General features: G+C 41.1%; 1 protein-coding gene across 12 annotated transcripts in view; it reads left to right on the top strand.

The window, feature by feature from the left end:
• The window catches only part of ZBTB20 (zinc finger and BTB domain containing 20), an 809727-nt gene extending 801410 nt beyond the window's left edge, over positions 1-8317 (top strand). For all 12 annotated transcript variants that reach the window (XM_060298087.1, XM_060298086.1, XM_060298084.1 and 9 more), the window contains one exon: positions 2499-8317. In XM_060298087.1, the coding sequence (XP_060154070.1) occupies positions 2499-2920 (422 nt within the window). In that variant the 3' untranslated portion in view covers positions 2921-8317. The remainder of the gene's footprint in view (positions 1-2498) is intronic.
• The last annotated feature ends 4995 nt before the right edge of the window (positions 8318-13312 follow it).

Genomic DNA, 13312 nt, shown 5'->3' with positions numbered 1-13312 from the left:
CCAGAGAGATGAAAACACTTAGAAAACCCAGGGTCACACGGATAATTAACGGCCGAACCAATACTAGGTACATACAAACAACATATCAAGACATATATATGCTATAGAGGGAAAGATGACAGCTGTGGAGTATCAACTTATAGTCAGATGAGAAGGGTGTGAAAGTAAAAAGCCATCCTCACTGACCTTGCCTAGAGGAAAAATACACTATAAGAAGGTGAAAGTTTCAAACAGCAGGAGAATTTTTAACACAGACAAAGTTTCAACTTCCTAGCAGCCAAAATACCATCTGGAATTAAGAAGGCAGACTTCCCATTAGAGGTGACAGGTGGACATATTTTAAAAGATAGTCGGCCGGCCTAGCATAGCCTCTAGAAAGTGTACTGAAAGCACAAGGATGGTAAAGACCAGCTTGAGTTCCAAGCATGTTTACAGCTGACAGAAATGTTCCAACTAAAAATAACATGCATGACTGTCTCTCTTAGGGAATCTCTCATTTCAAAAAAATATACCTACATAAACACCATGCAGAGACTGAACTCTTCATTTAGGAATGAGGCTTCCCTAAATTTCCCCATTTTAGTGTAAAAGTGAAACTCTTCTAACTCTTCAATCCTATGGCTCACGCTTTTTCATCAGTGAGGATGAAGGGAAAGGAGACTGGAAGACAGCAGAGGGGAGAGGGAGCTAGGCCAAAACGTTTGTGAATAACTAAAGGAAAAAGTTCAAAGATCAAGGAAATTGGTTTAGAAATTTGTGGAGTCATTCCTGAACCAAATAGCCATTTCTTAGGATTGTGTGCTTCAAAATATATCTTTTTTTGTTGACAAACACAATGAAAAAGCTTTCTGTTGAGATAAAGTTTCATAAAGCAGGTCACGAGCCGTGAGCCCGGCATACAGTAAGCACAGAACACGTGGTGGTTGTTTTCATTGCCTTTATCCCCATGACACATCAAACCTCTTCTGTTTCATGGTGGAAAAAATGGAAACACAGTCAGGCACATATTTTAAATGGATGTTAACTCAAATTCAAGAACTAGATTTCCTACCCTGATGCCTCGTCCAGAGGTTGAAATATTACCGCAGAGAGTTTCAGAGGCTTGGGGCTTTGGGCTGAGTTATGGAAGAGTACATGGACAGCCTTTCCTCTCTGAGGTGAGTGCCTGCATTGGGCAGCCAGCGGTGAGCTGGCAAAGATGGAAACACCGTAATGTAGTTCATCTCACCCGCCAAGAGCAGAGCCTAGAACAAACAGCACCAACAAAAACAAGTCTTTCTTCATCCAAAGAGATGTTACAGGCCCATGGACGTTACTTACAGAAGAATATTTCATGTGGTCATTCGGTGACAATATTCTTATTTACGTTACAGTTTTTAGCAAGCTTGATCATTTGGTCTCTAAGCCAACAGCAAACCAAAGCAGTAAACTGAGGAGAAAGAAGGGTTTCAGCCAACACACTGAGAGCAAAGAAAGAGAAAACTATTTTAAAAATTGACCCCAGAGTTCAGAAAAGGCGTATGGAAGCATTTAATGGGGGCAGGGGGTGCTGGTGGATAGTCTTGTAATAAGAACACCAGGCAAGTATTCCCACACCACTCTTGGTGGTCTGCAAAGTGATTTCGTATGTATTTTATGTCAACACCAGCACAGTGAGGTAAGCAGCACTGTATACCTCAGAGGCATTTGCAGATTTGTCAGAGTGGCAGGCCATCCGTTGGTGCCTGGATTTGAACAGGACCATTTGACTCTAAGATCACTGTGTTGTCTACCACCTACTCAACCTCCACACCAGACAAGGCCAATCTGCAGCTCAGGGCAGTCCAGACAGAATAGCCAATTAACTCTCTCAAGTTACATTTTAGGAAGATTGCTGTCTAAAATAGATAAAAATCAAAGGTATAGCTCTTCAGAATGACTTATTCCTATGATGGGCAATATTTTCCAGACCTATAATCAAAGCATGAGTGCATTTACTAGACAAAATACCAGAAATGGAGACTGTCCCCAAAGAGCCAAGCTGTGTGACCACCAACCTTAGTTCCCAAAGATTCTAGAGACCCCATGTCTCCAAAGAACTTTTCTCTCTTTTATTTCTTATATTTGTTTGATAATGCAAATGGCAAACACACAGTTAAATCCCCGAATGATGGCACTGAAAATGACCCCTATAAAGTAGCACTCCCTTCTCTCCACAGAATGACCTTGGAAGACTTTTACTGGAGAATGTCGAGTAGCTTTCCAAGAGAGACATTTTCTGGCATGGGGACATGGAAAACTCTAGACTGTCCTGGCAGCACCTTAAAGCAAGTTTTCTCAGAACATGAGAGGCCAGGAAGGACTGGATCTTTCCAATCAGGGGTGATCCGTTAACCAATCAGATTTTTTTTTTAATGTTTTTGTTTTTGTTTTCTGTTGTCTTGTTTTTCTGTCTCTCATTCTCCCTCCCTCGCTGTGTCTCGCTCTGTCCCGCTTGCTGTCTCTTCCCACGTGAACAGGTGAGAAGCCCCACCAATGCAGCATCTGTTGGCGCTCCTTCTCCTTAAAGGATTACCTTATCAAGCACATGGTGACACACACGGGAGTGAGGGCGTACCAGTGTAGTATCTGCAACAAGCGCTTCACCCAGAAGAGTTCCCTCAACGTGCACATGCGCCTCCACCGGGGCGAGAAGTCCTATGAGTGCTACATCTGCAAAAAGAAGTTCTCCCACAAGACCCTCCTGGAGCGACACGTGGCCCTGCACAGTGCCAGCAATGGGACCCCTCCCGCAGGCACACCCCCAGGGGCCCGAGCTGGCCCCCCAGGGGTGGTGGCCTGCACGGAGGGGACCACCTACGTCTGCTCCGTCTGTCCAGCAAAGTTTGACCAAATCGAGCAGTTCAACGACCACATGAGGATGCATGTGTCTGACGGATAAGTAGTATCTTTCTCTCTTTCTTATGAACAAAACAAAACAACAAAAAAGAAACAAACGAAAAAAAGCTATGGCACTAGAATTTAAGAAATGTTTTGGTTTCGTTTTTACTTTCTGTTTTTGTTTTTGTTTCGTTTCATTTTGTACTACATGAAGAACTGTTTTTGCCTGCTGGTACATTACATTTCGGAGGCTCAGGGGAATAATAGTTCTCCCAGTCTCCCTCGGATGGTGGCCTTAAGGCCTGGTAGTGCTTCAGGAGGTCCACTGGTTGGATCTCTAGCTACTGGCCTCTAAATACAACCCTTCTTTACAAAAAAATCTTTAAAAAAAAAAGTAAAAAAAAAAAAAATTTTCTTTTTTCACTTGTGAAGAGCACTACAAAAATATATAACAAAATCTAAAAGGCCTACTGTCTTTAAGTACACCGCTTGCAGTGTTTCAGTGGACATTTTCACAATTCTGGCCGCTTGGACTTCACAGTAACCAGTTAAAACTGTGGAATATCACTTTCTGGTTGAAAACCCAGAGGAAAGGCCCTGCTGTTTTCCACCCCCAACGTTGTCTGATTTCATGCAAGGGCTGTGGGTGTGGGAAGGGGCGTGGGTTTGGCGGTGTGGGAAAGGCAGACGGCAGGCTTCTCCCCCAGATTCTGCTCGGTCCACACACCCTGGCCCACCTCCTCCATGCCCCCCCCTTTCAGCAGAAGCCAGGAAGACTTGGACAAGCATCAAGCAACAGTGGCTATCGTATTTATTCAGTGTCTTCGCTGAGCCCCAGACTCAGCACAATCAAGAGGGACTTTCATGAAAGGCAGGAATGCAGATAAAACAAAGATATCAGAGGTTTGCACCTACGTTTCTAGGTACAAGAGAAGGATTATTTCCAACAATCTTTGCAAAAAACAAAAACAAACAAAAAAAAAGTGTCAGGATATATTCTTGTGGAAGAGAAAAAGAAAGAGAAATGGAGGGGGGGGAATAATAAAAAGTTCTTGAGGCTTTTTTAATTCAAAATTTTATAGAGGGGCAAAAGTGACGTTTACCAGATAGAATGCTGATTTTTTTAATATATTTACAACAGTATTTGTGTAAAAAAAAAAACAAAAAAAGTGAGATTGTTAAAAGTAATTTTTTTTTCATTTTGGTTTTGCATACACTGCCACCAATCCCTTCTCTTTTATTTTATTTCACACACATATATATATTTTTTGGTAAGTCAAGACTGTTAAGGTTAGCGATACTGCTTCCAGATAGAAAGAATAAAAGGCAATTAAAGTTATATTTGAAAGAGAGGAAGGATATTTTCTTCATATTTTTTTAAATTTTTCTTAATTTTTATTATTTTAAGTATTGCCTGGGTTGATGAGGGCCTCTGGCCAGCCCATCCCTGCTGTAATTTGAACTGCTGCTTTGTATTTTGATATGTAGTCTTTCGACTTTTAGCAAGCTTATGTTGCTCCACTGAATATTTTTTTCAACTGATTCATCTAGAATTCTGTTCTTTTTCATGGGAGGGACTTTATCTTTCAGAAACAGATTTCTTGCTTCTCTGAAAGTTCATTGAGATCTTATGATTCTAGAATTTCTATTGACTTTACCTTTTTTTTCTTTGATGAAACACTAGTAGTCTAGAGGTCTTGACAAAAGTGTTCTTTCCTTTTGTGGTCAGCCGGGAGGAGCAGTTCACAAAACTCTACTGTCCCTCCTCACCCTTCACAACTACAGAGAGCGGCGTTATCAGAAGCCTGTTGCAGATCAGAATGCCTCGATGCCGAAATTACTTTCTTCCTTTCAAAGATCACCTTCTGTTTCCACCATGGTTGAGAGGGCTAAATAAGATGGTTATTCTTTAGATGATTTATTAACCCTTGCTTGTTGGTAAGGTTTTAAAGAAACTAACAAAAATCTCCCAGATGCCAACATCCACCATTCAAAAGGCCACCAATTCACTGCGTCATCTTAGATGCCACTCTCTCTTCCTAGTTTGGATTTCTCTCCTCGGTCCTGATCAAGGTATCAGAACAGAGATCTTTCCATGATAGACAGTGTCCTAAAGGGATTCCAACTCAAATATCGGAATTTTTAAACCTAATGAAAACTCCAAAGGTGATTTCATTGCTGGGCATATTTTAACACACTTAAGGGGAAAGGTAAATCTTTAAACAAAACAGAAACACTAAACTACAGTTTAAAAAGAAAAAAAGAAGGAAAGAAAGTATTTCAGTTTCAAAATTACTTTGCATTTTAATTTAATTTTCCTATCAGCAACTTATTTACAAAAACTGTGTGACAAATGAGGAGAAATCTTCCAAGGAAAGCAACTGTATAATAACTAAAGTGGTTTTACTCATACATTTTAGGATTGGTTAACTTGTATCTTTTCCATAAGTTCTTGGTGATGTTTAGTAGGGTTAGTGCGACTGGACTGGCGTATATGTGAGTTTCATTTGGTCCTGTGGTCCTTCATTCAGTAAATATTTTGCTAGTAGTTTTAATGTAGACTTGGATGATTAATTGACCTTTAAGTATCACCCATCGTGATTTCTAAGAGGAGTCCTACTAAAAACTATCTGTCCAAAATTGACCTGTTTTAAAAGCTAGTGGGAAACAGCTTCAGAAACAAGAAATAGTCCATTTTCTCTTGCTTTTTGAAATAGCTATCTTAAGTAAGACTCCAGTATTTCCACTTACTACCAACAGAGGGAGCATTAGTTAATTAACCATAGCCTAGAATTTTGATATTTTGAAAAACAAGTCATTCAACCCATGATGTAAAACAGAAGAAATTGACATTAAAAAAAATATCTTTTTAATCTAGAGGAAAATGACATGAAATCACTCAGCATATGTTACAAATGGAAGAAGGCCAAAAGCCACTTTAAAGTATTTTGTATTATTGGACAGTAGCTCGTTTAGAATAGTGGCCTTACACAAACCTTAGCAAAGTAGACAGATGTTATAGGAACTCCAGAAACGTGATCTTGGGTGGCGGTATGGGCCACATTTAGCTATCTGCTTGTCAAATCTGAGGGACACTCATTTGCCTTAGTGCTGATTTGCCATGTAAAAAACTAAGCAATTGGGTTAAAATTTACCTTTTGTTATAGGACACGTGGGGAAAAAAATACCAGTTGGGTTTAAACTCTAATAGTCATCCTTTCCCTTCAAATGAAGTATCTCTTTTTTGTAAATGTTAGAGGACTCCCAAAGAATTCCTGGTGAGGTGATGTAATCATTATAACAATATGGACTATCTAGGTTTGCATAGCAGTAGACTTTTTCTTACTGTGTGTCTGTTCCTCCCAAACATCTCATAGTCCAAAATAGTTGACAGACTGTTCTCTGGAGAAAGGAAGCAGCTAGATTGGAGTGGAAGATCTAAGCTGGGGAGCAGTGAACTTGCTGTGGGACCTTACTCCATGTTCTGGCCTCTGAAAGGGCTGCTTCCAAACTGACCTACATTTTAGGAAATAAACTAGTCCGTGCCTATTTCAAAAGGATAGAGTTGCTTTTAGTTTGTCAATCCTTCTTTTCAAATTAAATCATCACCAACATCTTAGGAAAGGGGAAACATTTTGCTTCAAGAATAGAAGATGAGCATAGATTCTTTTATTCTTTTAGTTTCAAATCCAACAATCTTCTTACATTTGGAACTTTATGCTAGGATGCTATGAGTGCTTAAAAAAACAAAAAACAAAAAACTTCAGTAGCCAGGAAAAAAAAAAATAGATGAAATGGAAGCAAGTGTTCCAGATTTAAGACCTCTTAGGATGAGTACAGGGAACAAGAACTGGTATGGAAAAGTACTCTTTTTTTTTTTTTTTTTTAGCAATTTATCACTTAAAACTGGATTAGCTGGACAAAGGAAAGGAAAAAGTCAAAGGGGAACGTTTATCTCTAGACAGTTAGATACAGTTTATGAAAAATAAAATTTTCTAGCACTAAAACATCAGTAGCATCTTAGCGGAGTGGGCAAGTTTTCCCCTATTGATATAATAAATGCCAAAATTTGTACCCCCCCCAAAGCCCCAAATGTGTAAAATAGAGCCCAAAAGAAGGAAGGAATTGAGACATATGGGTCTGATACAAATCTACACATGGGAAAAGATTGAGAAACAAGCCAGGCCAAAAAAGACTCTGAAACGAAAGTCTCTATATCAAAATATTTCTTATTATACAGTTTGAGTTGTAAACTTTAGCTTCTAATAACAGTTTTATAGACTTTTTCTTCCCCAAATTCCTAATGCTCTGAATCTGTTTGTGCCATGAGTAAGTGTAGTGAATACTTTCCTGCTGTTGTTCAGGCTGAAGCCCATTCCTTCTTCCTAGGCATCTCGAGGGTCACAGTAGCTCCTGGCCTTAGAAGGAAAGACTTGAATTTGCTGTGTTTAAAAGTCACAGGGATTTTATTTTGTATCAGCTCAACATTCTGTAAGGACCAAGAAAACTTCTTCCAACTCATGAACAGTTAGAATTTGTGCATTGTGATATGAAAAGAGAAAAGGTTTCCTCTGGGTGTGTTAAGTTTCATGTTAGTCCTAAAGCCTTCACCTACCTGTACCCCATCATACAAGCACACCAACAGTATGTGCCCAGCCCAGGCACCTCATCAGTGTTTTCCCTCAGCACAGAAGTTGAAAGTGAGGTGTGCTTCGTATAAAATCCCTCAGAGCCCCGAGAGAACATATAATAAGGGTCACGTCGCATCCTCGGTGTGGCTCCCCAGAATGTTCCCAATACCTGCTGCCCTGAGGACAGGGGGCAGTGAGGTAGATCTGGCCAGGATTCCCACTAGCTATGCCCATTTTGGAGCCTTCCTCTATTGTTCTAGAAGATGTCATTTAATCAGTCGGGGCTGGGAGCAGAGTATGTGTGACTGCAGCAAAGGTATCAGATAACCACATCAGGTCTGCATCTGCTACAGCCAGTGCGCTGCCGCAGCAAAAAAGAGGCAAAACGAAGGTGCAAGGGAGGAGTAGGCACCACCTGAGATGCCCCTGGGATTTAGGAGAAGGGAGAGTGCCCTTTCTGTTGTGACCTGACTCTTAAAAGAAATCTTCTGAAAGAATAATATAGTCATGAGTTGAAGTCCAGGGTAGCGGGAGCCCTGGCGAAGGGAACAGGACTGCGAAACGTATTCAGCACCAATAATGCGAAGCCAGAAAGCATCCAATCGCATCACTAGGAGGTTTGGCAAGAGGCATTTGGAGAAAGCTTTGGGTTTTTCCGTGGGTAGGGTGGACAGACTTTTCAGTGATTTCTGGCTCTGAGAAACCTCTTTACTAACTATAAAAGAACTTTATTTAAATGGCCAATTTTGTCCCCCAGAGAAAGAAATTTTATAAAGAGAAAAATAGGACACTGAAGACAGAACCATGGGACTTGGTGTCGAACAAAAGGAAGGGTGCACTAGAATTTCAATCGACTCCCTGATTCCACAGAAGTGCTGGGCAACCCAGTGCCCCATGGTGTGCGGTGTGCGAGGAGGGTGCCTGAGCTGAGCCGGGCTCCCCGAGGCTAGACGCGCCCTCACGGTGGTCCGGCAGCAGCTGCTTTCGCTTCTGTGTTCTCGTGAAAAAAGGGGCTGTTCTCTTAGGTGCCCGGGAAATAGATGACATGGGGCAAACTTTCAAAAGCAATCTCTACCCTGGGGCTCAGGCCACATATGGAGACAGAAAAGGGGCACAGAGGGGCTCTTGCTCCAGAGAGAATATTTTCAGATTCGCAACAGCTGTTTGTGTAGGGTTGCCATTTCTGATACTGCTTAAACCTCCCCAAGTAGGAAAGCTGTGGTGACTCAGTGTTCCTGTAAACGCAGAGCCTGGAAATTACTAACCCAAAGCATCATTTCTAACACTAGGTGCTAAGATGATTAGCCTGACCAAAACACCCCAGAGAACTTGGTCAGTCTCTGAATATTTTTTCTCCTGGGACACCAAATCCATGGTGGTCAGTGGTGCGCGTTAACAGATCCCAGAAAATGGCATGGAACACTAGGGTTCCTCTGGATTCTTTTTAGGGTGAAGAGGTAGAAGATGAGGACTGCACAGTGTGCGTTCTTTTTCAGAACTATGTATTTCACTGAACGAAGGGTAGAAATGCCCTGGGTTGAAACAAGAAACATCATTTTCCACACCGCTGACCAAAAATGCTTGGTTTCCGGGGGTTCTTCAGGCCCAGCCCTTTGCTCCAAAAACTGAATAATTTCAGACTAAATCTTATCTGAAGCGACCTCAGTTAAGGTATTTTCACAGGAAGCCACTTATAGTAAAGAGTTACTGCCTTAAGTCAGAAAGCCCAGGGAAGAGAACAGAGGATAGATGGGACGGGTGTGAAGACGTGGACACTTCTTGCTTTTTTATGGTTGCATTATTACAAAAATGAGCCTTATTCATGACTGAAGACTATGGAAACAGTGACTTTAGGGGGAGGCACCAAACTTGTCAGGAGCTGGCTGCCCTCAGGAAGTGGCTGCTATTTCCTATCCTATTTCAGTGACATAGGACTGGGCTGGACGTAAAATAGACATCCTATTAGCTAAAGAGCGAGTCCCATAAGACACGATCACAGGTGCCTAAACTGCTAGGTTGAATCATTTCCTTAACAGGGAGAACAATCTCAAGAAAAAGCTTTCTTTTCCTGTACAGTATGTATCTCTAAACTTGTTTTTTCTCAATTCCAGTGAGCATCTGGGTTATCTGGTGGTTCTTTGTTTAAATGCAAACTCACAACTTTCAAGTCTTCAATGATGGAGCACGATCTGCAGATCATAGGGAAAATCTAGCCGCAGTTATTGGAGTCCTGGCTTTTGAGATACCTAATTAGGGTGTAAAAAGTCCCTAACTAGCCCTCTTTCAAATTCAGAGGTTTCCTTGATTCAAAATGCTTCAATGAGGTTCTAACCCAAGGCAGGAAAAAAAAAAAAAATTAACCCCATAGGAGACATCTGTTTCTACTACCGTTGCAACAGAAGTTTGTTGTTGCCCAGCAGAATCATTGCAATTTATATGTAGATTCTAGTAATGAAAGGGACTTAACCCATCTAGTATGTCACAGCTGCTGTCCAAAATGTCTGTAAATGAGTATACATTATGCATGTACACACGCAGTGTGAGGTGCTCTCAGTACAAAACTGTTCCACATTCGTATTCCCTAGTGGCAACAAGATAAAGTCTGGAATTTATAGTTAGTCAAAGGTCTCAGATATCTCATGTATCTGCTTCTGCTCTGTTGCCTTAGTTGGGTGCATTAGTGCTGTCCACTATCTGTGATGAGGCTTTAGGGCATTCTGAAGGAGCCCAACCGTCAGTAATTTCTATGTACCCCTTTCATGAGAAACTTGAATATGCTTGTGTGGAGTAGAGTGCACTTAACGAACTGCACTTCTGTTGGATTTACTGACGTGTGTGTGGACATGCGTGTTTGCATGTGTACTTGCTGTGGTCTGGGAGTATGTGTGCATCTCAAACAAAGCACACACAGGCATAGGTCCTGGTGCGTAGATACTGTTGCCTCTTCCCGCCATTGTGCTCAAGACTGGTGGCTCCCTTCCCAGGAAGCAGTCACCTGCCCACTCTGTTGCTTTTTGTAGCATTTCGGAGTTGGGAGACACAAAGGCAGCTTGTTGGATCCACAGCAAACCCACAGTGACAGGCTGCTTTCCTCCAGAAGAAGGTAAAACAGATGTACTCAACTGGCAAGTAGGTAAGAGGGAGCAGCAATGTGGGGCACCCCCTCTACCCAGGTTTCCTGTGCAGGAGCGGGCACAAAGGCCAGGCAGGCAAGGCCCATGCAAACTTTTGCCTGAGCCCTTCCATGGCTTAAAAGCCTCCATTCCTTTCCTCTATGCAACCCAGTGTGTGCACACAAACACCCACCCACTTGTAAGTTTGACTCCCAAACTAAAGCTTCCTAATCCTGCCTGCATCTGCAGGGAATCATCATCAATCACAAGCTGTGTCTCCTGAAACCAATGTGGCCTTTGCTGAAGTCTTTCCAGGAGTGGGTTGTTTACCGTGTCTAGCAAACCAATAGACTCTCAGAAGAATCGTTTTTGGTAATCTCTAAGAACTGATGGCTCTTGCCCATCTCGAGCATTAAAGTAGAATGCGCTCTAGTGGACTGTTCTGAACAAACGGACCTGGCTCTCATAGCTGACTTTGAAGGGTGGCCTGGAAACAGTCGGATTCAGTTTTCTCACTCCCACGCCCTTCTTTTACTAGACGGTTTCTTATTTTTTATGACATGTGGATTATTTCTGCTCACTTACAGAATTCAGAGGACGTTTTCTTTCCTCTTCTATTTTGGTGACTTTTCCCCTCCCCAATTAAGTAAGGCTACTTACAGTTGCAATCTTTTTGTTGTTACTATTGTTTTAAATGTATATTGTCTTTCTATATCCAAAAGAAGTCTGTGACTGTAACCATAGGTATTTCTTTTTACTGGAAAAAAATGAGTTTTTTTTTTTTTTTTTTTTAGTTAACAGTACTAGTGACTTTGTGGAAGAATATGAGTTACTATTTAGGTATGCTTACTTAAGTACAGTACACTACATTGCAGTATTTCTGAAAGCTAGAACATACACATTATATATAACAACTCTATATTGAAATATATATTACATTATATTCATTTTAACTTTTGAATCTGCCTATGATCATGAGTTGATTGAAATACTATTTCTTTGCATTTATCACCCATCACCAACCTGCTGCAGTTAATCTGGTGCATTTAATAATAATCATTACTGCTCTAGTTTGCTTTTTATATTATCAGCTTCAGTATTGTCTTTACAGGATTTTAGAATTTTTTTTAAGCTCAGACTTAGCAAATGTAGGAAAGTGAAAACTTTTTTTAAGAAAACATTTTTTTTTGGTGTGGCCGACACAAAGAGGTTCATAGTCAAAGTGATCTTGTTTAGCTGACCCTCTCAATATCTGAAGAACAAAAGAAGTGCATATGAATGTATCTGTGATTTTCCCCTCTAGGACTGTCACTGTCTATATTTGCTTTTAAAAATATGACCAAGGGGCCTCTTAACCTCCGTATGATCTGACCAACAATTACAGGCTGCATTTCAAAGGGCTGCTCATCTGAGAAGCAGAAGGCAGTTAAAGCCCTAGTTGTCCCAACTGTATTTTCAAATATTGATTTTTAATACTAGTTCTTTACTGACTACTTTCTGTTTTCAGTATGCTTACAGTTATTTTAACTAGTCTTCAGTGCTTCCCTGGAGGCAGCTTAGCAATATAATGTTCATTTTCCTAGGAGATTCTTTTTAATAAAATCAGAATTTAGGAACTTTTTCATGACAGAGGCTGATAGAACTAGAACTCAGAAAATTATAGTTCATTTTTTAGTCTGCAGAATCCATAAAATAGTGGTTCTTGGGTATCTAGCCCTCAATATCTACATTTGTCTGTTAAGGTGGGAACTTGGTGCCTTTCTTCTCTACCCAGGCCATCACGGAAACGTCAGAAATCAGGCATCCTGTCTTCCTCTCAAGAAATTTTTTCAAATAGTATTTTTAGATAAAGAGCTCCTTCAGCTTCCCTCAGCCACTCAACCCAATGCCTGGAAAACCCCGCTGATGGATAAACTTTACATTCATCCTGGGTGCCTGGACCAGTTCTACATTCAGGACAGGATGAAAACAGCTGTTCATCATACTCAGCGTGAGAACCCTTCCCACACTGAACCACCATTAAGGCTTCTCAGTGTGAATAACACCAATTCCTTCCTTTCATCTTTTCCAGTCGATTTTTGTTTTCAAATCCCACCCCATTCTGCTGTGCCCCTCCAACAAGCCCTCCCCCCTCCCCTTATCCAACTCTCCTCATCCAACTCCCCTCCTTGCCCTCTACTTGCGGTACTCATTAAGGAACTACCTGCTCTAATCTGCATGGAAGGGGCTAGTATTGAGTCTAAAAGCAAAAATATCCATCTGTTTCTCCAAAGTTTTCAACTAAATATATTTCTACTAGACCAACACCATAGTGAATTGAGGGTGAGGTGAGCTGTTCCTTTTCCAGTGATCACTTAATACCCAAATTGTATCAACTTCACTATTTTCCTCTTTCCTTCTCCTCATCCATTCTCTTTATTTCTTGTTTCTCTCTAACACTTTAAATTACCTCTTCCTCTCCTCACTGCCTTAAGAACTCTAATCATCATGACATCTGAGGGCTCATTTCCCTCTCTTCCCCCAACCCCGTTGTGAATGTCCTTCTTTGAGCTTTATGTGGTGAAAGAGCACTGACATGAGTGAGTTCATCAGCATGAGACCCGTAGGCAGAGTGAAGCATGTCTTCACTGTACCTTCAGGTTTTAAAAGTTATCAATATTCTTTTGAGAGTGGGAGGACCTGAGTCACAGTTTTAAATGTCAGCCGTAC

The sequence above is a fragment of the Globicephala melas genome, chromosome 4 (assembly GCF_963455315.2).
Source record: "Globicephala melas chromosome 4, mGloMel1.2, whole genome shotgun sequence".
Taxonomy (NCBI): domain Eukaryota; kingdom Metazoa; phylum Chordata; class Mammalia; order Artiodactyla; family Delphinidae; genus Globicephala; species Globicephala melas.
The sequence above is the reverse complement of the archived record's forward strand: the minus strand, read 5'-3'. Positions and strand labels throughout refer to the sequence as shown.